Source organism: Tinamus guttatus, unplaced genomic scaffold (assembly GCF_059628265.1).
Source record: "Tinamus guttatus ecotype Peru unplaced genomic scaffold, ASM5962826v1 Tinamus_guttatus_pri_ptg000480l, whole genome shotgun sequence".
Taxonomy (NCBI): domain Eukaryota; kingdom Metazoa; phylum Chordata; class Aves; order Tinamiformes; family Tinamidae; genus Tinamus; species Tinamus guttatus.
In genome coordinates, this window is record NW_028289014.1 from 1,220,945 (window position 1) to 1,229,175 (window position 8,231).

The window sequence follows — 8,231 nt, forward strand, 5'->3', positions numbered from 1 at the left end:
GCCAGGCCTTTATTCCCGTTTTGTTTTCCCGAGTTGTGCGCGTCGGTTTGCAAACACCACCTTTGAAAGCGTGTTGCTTAGCCCAGACCCTTTGTGCAGAAAAGCCTGGATTTTGCGGTGGGAGAAGTACCCCCGGCAGCTTCCTCCTCGTGTTCCCTTTGCCATGGCAGAGATTTGTACTAACTTTACAGCTTTTTTTCATACAGAACAGGGCTGCTTTTCTATCTACCATCACGCGTGTACTTACACACCTCCAGCGGCTCGGACGCCCCTGGAGGTCCTCGACTTGTTTACGTGGGGAGCAGACGCCCCTTTTCCCCTCTCCCGGAATATTTCAGTGTTAGGAGCGCGCGGGAGCCCGGCCGCTCTCCGGAGGCAGCCGCGCCGCCCTCCTGCCTCTCCCCAAAGTTCTCATTTCCCTTCAGTTTCCTGGTGTGTTTCAGATCACAGCAAGGGGTTGTGCTCGACCTGCTCAGGAGCTGAATTACCTCGGACTTTGGGAGAGGGGCGGCCCCGCTCCGTCGCCGGCGTCGCGGCGTGCGACCGCACGCAAACAGTCAAGGTAGCTCGCGTTCTTCTCCCCTGCCCCGTATTTCCGAATAGTTCAAACACACTCTGTGTACCCGGCTCAAAGTGTAGGCTTTTATTTTCCGATCGTGAGAGGGTGGCGAGAGGAGTTAGTGTAAAACCTGCTGTAGCTGTGTCTGGCGCAGGCGGTTGCGCTGGGGATGGATGATGATGTCGCGGACTGTAAGGATAGGTTAATGTCCATGAGCTGTAATGGCATGATGTATCTTTACTGATGATGTCATATTTCACACTAAATGTTTAAAAAATTTACCTGGATTTTGTTTATTCTGCACCAACAGGTCTTCAAAATTTATCCAAATTTTATTATTTTATCAGGAAAAAAAATGTGTAGATCGAATACATTAAGACAGACAATAAGTGATGTAAATTGTTGAATAAAGATTTTAAAGTTTGTGGGTGTCAGTGTGACTTTCTTTTGCGCTCCTGCAGAGCCTCCCTTTGCCCCTGGGGCTGCTGCGTGACCAGTGACTTCATTTTCAGTCCCTCAGAGCTGCGGTCACTACGTGAGCCTACGTGCCAGGCCGTATAGGTGGCCGCGTATACGTGAGCGTCCCGTGATGGGCAGGGTGGGTGCAGAGCAAAAGGCCCTTTACTGTGAAGGAGGGAAAGGGAGAAGGGGGGAAAGGAACTGATGGGGCTGCAGGTCTGCAGCAAATAATCCTTTTGCTACTCCTGCTGGGCACCGCTGCCCTCCTGCGCAGCAGCCTCGGTGCCTTGAACGTGCCCTGCTCTGAACTCTGCTGGACTTCAGTCCTGCTTCATCCGGGCAAGGATGAGGGAGACCCGTTCCCCGGTTGTGGCACAAGGCTTTGTTACTTTCCCCATGTCCCTGCCTTCCAAAACCCCACCAGCAAACGGACACCAAGCTCTGTTATCTTTTTCCTTCAGTCACATTTATTGGCAATTGTGGCAGTTGGTACCATTTAGGAGTGTTGTTCCATAAGCAGTTGCAGTACGAGAAAGGGGTTGTTATTTCAGGAGGGGGAGTATTAGCACCAAGAGGGAGCCGGTGAGCTTTGGAAACCTTGCAGAGATGTGCTCGACGTGGGGAGCCAGGCCAGCTCGGGCAGCTACTGCTGGATGCGCCTGATGGATTGGATCTGGCAGGTCTGGGCGTGCGAGCCCCACTCTCTCCAGTGCTTGTAGTCGCCGCCGTGGTGGTCGGCCTCCAGCACGTACTGGTAGCCGCGGTACCCGGGGTACTGGTAGCAAGCCCAGCTGGAAGAGACAGAGCTGTCAGGGGGCCTCATAGGGACAGGGACGAGCAGGAGGGTTGTGTGCTGGGCCCTGCTCTCTGTGCCACGTTTTTGTTCCCCTTCGCAAGCCCCTGCCTGTCGCTGAGCCCGGCTGCGCCGGCGCCTGTCACTTACGCGCCGCACTGGATCCGCATGGAGCCCACTTCGTTGTTGGGCCAGCCCATGGCCTGCAGCGAGGGGTAGTCGTCGCTGAGCTCCCACTGGCGCCCGATGAAGTTGTCTTTCTCGAAGACGGTGATCTTGGATTCCTTGTGATTCTGGGGCAGGAGAGCGGAGTGTGAGAGCGAGGCAGCGCGCCGGGCACGGAGCGGGGCAGGAGGCCTCTCCTCCTCACAACACTTTAGGGGGGTTCCTGCAGCTGGGAGGGAGGCGTTTGGGTTCCTAGGGCTGGTTTTGCCAAATCTGGGCTGTTGCTGGGGGTGCTCCGCAGGGCCGTGCTGGGCCAGGGCTCTGTGTTTCAGTGTGGAGCAGGACTAGTGTGTGCATGCGAGCCGGGGAGGTGGATGAGACAGGGAGGGGGTTGCCCTGGGAGGTCTAAGCGACAGCTCTGCTCCAGTTACCATTTTGGGATTGCTGTCCCTGGGCTCTGAGCTCCAGGCGTGTGTAACTGGCCCAGAAGTGCCCTTAGAAGTCTCCATAAACAATAAAGCGGCAACAAATCCTGCAGAGAAACGAGCCCACCCCAAGCAGCCTGTCCCGGTGGGAAAGCAGCTGGGATGGCTGCGTGTTTGTCCTTCCTAATCGCTCTCCCTGGACCTGCCGGTGCTGCCTGGGATGCCAGAGATGCAGAAGCACGAGGTGCCCTGCAGCCAGTGCCCCCTCCAGCCCCTGCCTGGGTCTGCACGGGGGCAGCAGAGGCTGCTGCAGCGGAGAAACCCGGGGTGGCTCCTGCCCTGCCTGTGCCCGCGGGCTGGGGACAGCGAGGGACACGGCTCCCCTCGCGCCGGGGCACTCACAGCGGAGCAGATGGGGCGGAAGGACATCAGGCGCTCGATGTGGTAGGCGTTGCTGCCGCTCCAGGCGTCCCAGCGGGGGTACTCGCCCCTCTCCAGGGTGAACTGCTGCCCGCAGAAGCCGGTGTGCTCGTAACCAACCCAGCTGCAAAAACAGAGCGAGGGCTGCCGGGGCTTCCTGCGCCTGCTGCCCGGGGCCGGCGCCGCGGCACGGGGGTAGGTGCAGGGAAGGGGCCGGGATCCAGGATCCAGGCCCTGGCGGTGCAGGGAGCGGTGCTGCGTGTGGGCACAGCAGCTGGGCAGTGCGTGGCAGCCCCTGTGCCGCGTGGGAGGCACCTGGCACGGCAGAGCAGCCCCAGCTGCAATGGGTGACCCGGGCCCAGCGCACAAGCCGCCCACCCTGGCTGTTCACCTAACAGAACTATGCAGGTCCCCGGCACAGCAGGATCCCTGGCGGCTCAGGTTTCCTTCTCTCCTTATTTCTTACATCATTCCCATTTACATCCTGGCACAGCTGGCAACACCTGAGTTCCTAATGCCCAAACCAGGCAGAACCAATCTGGCTCTGGGCAGGGAAGGGAGCTCTTGCCCTTCACCTTTTGGGTCTCTCTGCTGAAAACGAGCAAGAAAGTGACAAGGGATCTCTGCCTCACAGGACACCCCAGCTTGCAGGTCCCAGTGCCCCCAGTGCTGCCCAGGCTGGGCAAGTCTCTTCCAGACATGTCCCCATACCCAGCTGGGCACGGGACGGTTGGTGGCAGCTGGAGCAGGGCACAAGCAGCAGAATGGGGCAGGGGAGCCTGAAGGAGGATGGCAGATACGGGTAGAGCCCACAGTCCTGCTGCTTGTGGGGTACGTGCAGTGCTGAAGGGCACGGCCTGCCTGGGGTGAGCGGGAGCTTTGGAGACGCTCTGGGCACCGAGCAAAACTCAGCCCCGTTCCCGCGTCCCGGCCTGGGCCTCCCACTTCGCAAGGTGAAGAGCCTGATTAGGAACATGTCAACTGGAGCAGTGAGCTGATTACGGCGTGAGCACGCATGCTGCTGTAATCCCATTAGCATTACAAATCCTAAATATAGCAGCGCAAATCTATCTTGTCTGCTTCCCCGGTCCCAGCAGGATGCTTGCCGTGGGGACAGCGCCGTACACACAGCGTCTCGGAGCCGCTCCGGAGCTGCCTTGCCCGTTACAGGGAAGATTCCTGCATGCAGGGAGAGCCCCAGCTCTGCTCCATGCCCCTCCGTGGTCATGGGGCCCAAGACTGGGCCTAGACACAGGCTGCAGCCCCATGCAGGCTGCAAGAAAACTCTAATCCTGCCCTGGGGAGTTGCACGGTGCAGCAGGAGCAACAGGGAGAGCGAGGAGCAGAGCAGGAGGGGGCCCTGCAGCCAAAAAAAAAAAAAAAAAAAAGGCAGTTTTTAGCCATGGTGATTCATGGGGTTACACAGGTGGAGGAGGAACAGGCTGAGCTGAGTGGCCAAGAGCTGCTCTCAGAGCCTTGACCTTCACTGCATCTTCGGGCAGCAGCTGCTGAGCACGGGGCAGCTCAGGCTTGATCTGCATGAGGCAGTTTTTGGATGATGCCAACGGCGATGCTGCCACCCCCGGCCCTGTGCCCCTAGCGCCCGTGTTCCTGCTGCCTGGGTTTCCTGCTCTGCCCTCGCAAGGAGGGATTCACCCGCAAGGAGGGATTCACGTGCCCGGCTCCCTGCGTTGTGGCGAGGGCAGCCAAGCCTGCTCCATGCGTAGGCACCTCCTCGTCCCCACCAGCCCGAGAGCTGCACCGCGGTCGCCGGCCTCGGAGAGCGTCTGCAGCCGGGTACTCACGCGCCACATTCCACCTTCAGGGAGCGGATGTTGTCGAAGCTGCACTCCATGATGTTTGGACAGGCTGAAGTGAACTCCATCCTCTTGCCCTGGAAGTTTTCTTGGTCGTACACAGTGATCTGCAATGGAGAATGAGCTGCCAAGTTGGGAACTGCCCGGCGGCGACCTGGGCAATTTGGCGCCTCTTCAAGACGGAGGTTCACGCTCCATCCGGGGAAGAGGCAGCGGAGGCTGCGCCGGGCGCCCGTCGGGGATGGGGACATCCCTGCACGCCTGGGCACTTCCCTGCACTCGTGGGCCCGCGGCGCCCTGCCTGGGCGTCGAGGCCGCCGCACGCCGGGCCCGGCTCCGCTCTCCTGCTCACCCCTGCGGAGAGGAGATCCGGGGGCAGCGGCGCCGTCTGGAGAGAGGAGCGGAGCCGTTCGGGACCGGGCGGGTGGCAGAGCGGCGGCTGGCGGTTCTCCCGGCCTCTGCTCCGAACGCTCTAGGGCAGAGAGGATTAACTGCGGAAAGGGAGCGGGAGACCTGCCCGGGGGCTGCCGGTGCTGCCGTCCCATCCAGCCACCGCTCCGGGGTCTGGCAGGGATGTGCCCTGTCCCCATGGGGGCTTCTTTTCTCTCTCTCCGTCCCCTCTGTGTGCTGGCCGGGTCCCGCTGGCCGGGCTGGCCCTTGACCACCCTTATGTATCCCTTCCTTAGCTGGATCTTGTCAGGTTTCGGGGGCTGTTGTGAGTGCCCGGTGCTGCCAAGAGGTTTATAGAGTCCCCTGGGGGTGACAGAGCAGGCGGGAAGCAAGTCCCCTCCGGCTTTCCGGGCTCCAGCAGCACGGTGGGAGCAGGGACACGAGGACCTACCTTCCATGGGCCCATGGGCACGGGCAGGGGGTTCGTCTGAGCCATCTTTGCCGCTGGAAAGGTGTCTGGAAGAGGGAAGGAAAAGCAACAGCTCGCCTGGCAGAGCCCAGCCGGCTGCTCCGCGGCACCCCGTTCCAAGGGGAAAACATGGGAAATCCGGGGAGGAACCAGGCGGGATGTGGACGGGCAGGACGCGGCGCTCGGCCAGCACAGAGAGGCTGTTTGGGGACACTTCCACACCGGGGAGCAGCCAAGAGCGGGAGCAGCCGCCCGGCCCTGCGTCCCACCGCCGCATCCATCCCGGCAGGGATTTTGTCACCCCCGGGGCTGGAGGAGCAGGAAGGGGTGGACACGGAGGGGAAAAGTGGGAGCTCGTCGCCAGGACTCACCTAGCTCAGGCTGTACTGCTGCTTCGCCCATGTAATGTTTGCCGACTTCAGCGGCTCTGCTTTTATAGCAGCGGGCGGGCCGGGCGGCCGCAGCGCGGTCGCGGAGCCGTCAGCACAAAGCTTTCGCTCCCATTGTTCCCCTGATCCCCGGAGATTTCAGCCGCGGCCCGGGCCGCATTCTTGACATAAAACGAAAAAAAATTTTGATAATAAAAATATCGGTGCGGCTGTTTGCACAGATAATCTTGGCCGCGAGTGACTCAATGGTTTCACTGCTCTGGCACTTTCCGGGGCAGTGGCATGGAGCTGTCATGGGACGCGTGCGCGCCCGGGGGGCTGGCACGGCGCGGGGCGCAGCACCCTCCGCCGGCCGTCGGATGGTGGGACGGGGGGCCACCACCGTCCTGCTCCCCCATGGGCTGCTGTAGCCGATGCTTCATCCCTCGTGCTGGCCCTGGCCTGCACTCGACATGGCACCCAACAGGGTGGCAGGGGGACAGGGCCCAGAGGCCTTGGGCCGTAGGGGCAGCCATGGGGATTGGGTACCCCTAGGCCTTGCGCTGCATGGTCGCCATGGTGACCAGATGCCTCCCTGGCCTTAGTAGGCAGCGTCACCATGGCAACCGGTACCCCCAGGCCGCATGGTCGCCATGGTGACCAGGTACCCCTAGGCCTTAGGCCGCAGTGTCACCATGGAGACCAGATGCCCCTAAGCCTTAGGGCCGCGGTGTCGCCATGGCAACCGCAGGCCTTTGGGCCGCATTGGGTAACCACGGCAACATCCCCCCTCCCTGGCCTGCCGCGCGGTTACCACGGCAACCAGTGTCATTGTTCCCCCTTTCCCTCCCTGCCCCCAGGCCGGGCCTAGCGCTAGGCCCGGCTGTGGGGTGGGCCAGGGCGCCATGGTGGGCGCCGCGGGGCAGGGGGGACGCGGGCGGTGGTGGCAGCCATGGGGCAGTGCCAGGCGGGGGGGTCACGCGGCGGCGGGAGCTGCTGCCTCAGCGCTTGGCTGCGCGGCGGCACAAAGCGCCCGCCCGGCGTCTGACTGACCCTTTTGTTCCTCCCGGCCCCGGCGCGCAACAAAAGAGCCCCGTCAGCGCCGGGCGCCCGCCTCGGCCCACGCTTGTCCTGACGTGGACCCCCGCGGGGAGGCCGCAGCCACCGCGGCGGGGCCGGCAGTGCAGCTGCTGTGCATGGGGAATGGATATTCTGTCTGGGAATGCCGCCTGGATTTGGGGTGCGGGTGCCCTAATTCCAGAGGTGGGGGCAGCAGGAATGGGGTTAGGCTGTCTGCCTGGCAAATTTTGGGGTGCCCATTTTGGGGCAGCGGGAACCTCCGCGGAGGAGAGGTGGTGCCAGCTGTCCGGCCACGCGGAGGCGGCAGGTGCCGCCTGGAGGAGGCTCTGCCGCGGCTGCCTCCGGACGCCCGCGTGTCCCCACGCACGGGGCACGTCCCGGAGCAGAGCTGTGCCCCGAGCCTGGGGCCGCTAGAGGGAGAGCTCATCCCGAGCCGGTCGCATGGATGCAGCCGGTGGGCACCCCAGCAGCGCCCGCAGCCCATGGCAGCCGCACGGCGCCGCTGCCGGTGGCGCTTGGACTCATTGCAAGCGGAGCGGGAATGGCCACCCTGGCGCTCTCCGCTCCGGACACAGCCGTGGTGCTGCTGATGCCCCAGAGACTCGGCGCTGCGGGTGCTCCCTGCTGTTGCGCTGCATCCCGCGGGACACAGGCGAGCTGCCCGGAACGACTGGTTTTTCTAGATCCCAGAGCCTCCTGAAAACAAAAAAATGCGGTGACCTATTTAGGAAGCGCCGCGGCGCTGCGGAAGAGCTGCTCCCTCTCCCAGCCTCCCGGCTGCCGCTGCGGCCACCGCGGCCGCCCGGCCTGCCGGGAGGGCTGCGAAATGCAGCGGGAGCGCCGAGCGCTCCGGGGAAGGCGGTGTGCCGAGCGGGCACGCTGCCCCGGCCCGCGAACAGGCGGCGCTTTGTAAACACCCAGGGAGAGCGGCTGCTCGGGCCCACCTGGATCCCGCTCCGTGCTGCCGTGTCCCCCCTTCCCCGGGACTTTGATCCACTGCGCGCGGTGATAAAAGAGGCCTTTGAACCAAAATAGCATCTCTGCGAGGCGTTCCCGCCGAGCCCGGGATAAAAGGCTTTCGGCAGCAAACACATCCGTCTGTCCCGGAGCTGCTCCCTCTCCGCCAGTGCCGGCTGCCCTATTTTCCCTGTGCAACAACCCCACACGTGCTTGTGTCCCAGGGGATTCTGGCAGGCGCTCCTGTAGGACCCTGTTCACTCGGCCCGGTTGTGGTGTCACTGCGTGTTGCCCTTGTGGCTGTGACCAGTGCGTGTCACCGTGTGTGT

The 8,231-nt window shown here is 62.8% G+C and overlaps 1 protein-coding gene across 2 annotated transcripts; it reads right to left on the reverse strand.

The window, feature by feature from the left end:
- Window positions 1-1,505: 1,505 nt before the first annotated feature.
- Window positions 1,506-5,899, reverse strand: CRYBA1 (crystallin beta A1). Of its 2 annotated transcripts, XM_088533135.1 has the most exons (7): window positions 5,869-5,899; window positions 5,480-5,544; window positions 4,991-5,110; window positions 4,627-4,745; window positions 2,804-2,945; window positions 1,962-2,104; window positions 1,506-1,809 (listed from the first exon to the last, which is right to left on the reverse strand). In XM_088533135.1, exons 1-7 carry the CDS (start codon window positions 5,897-5,899, stop codon window positions 1,662-1,664), a joined length of 768 nt encoding a protein of 255 aa, XP_088389261.1. In that variant the 3' UTR covers window positions 1,506-1,661. The 2 variants fall into 2 exon arrangements, with proteins under 2 accessions (XP_088389261.1, XP_088389262.1); XM_088533136.1 differs by lacking the exons at window positions 4,991-5,110; window positions 5,869-5,899 and having other exon boundaries at window positions 5,480-5,542.
- Between the last annotated feature and the right edge of the window lie 2,332 nt (window positions 5,900-8,231).

Bases quoted from the DNA above. Each gene is read 5' to 3' on its own strand.
- CRYBA1 (XM_088533135.1), bottom strand. From the start codon at position 5,899: ATGGGCGAAGCAGCAGTACAGCCTGAGCTAG. The intron at 5,545-5,868 runs GTGAGTCCTGGC...TCCCTCTTCCAG, and splicing joins AGCAGTACAGCCTGAGCTAG to ACACCTTTCCAGCGGCAAAG. The intron at 2,946-4,626 runs GTGAGTACCCGG...CTGTTTTTGCAG, and splicing joins CTGAAGGTGGAATGTGGCGC to CTGGGTTGGTTACGAGCACA.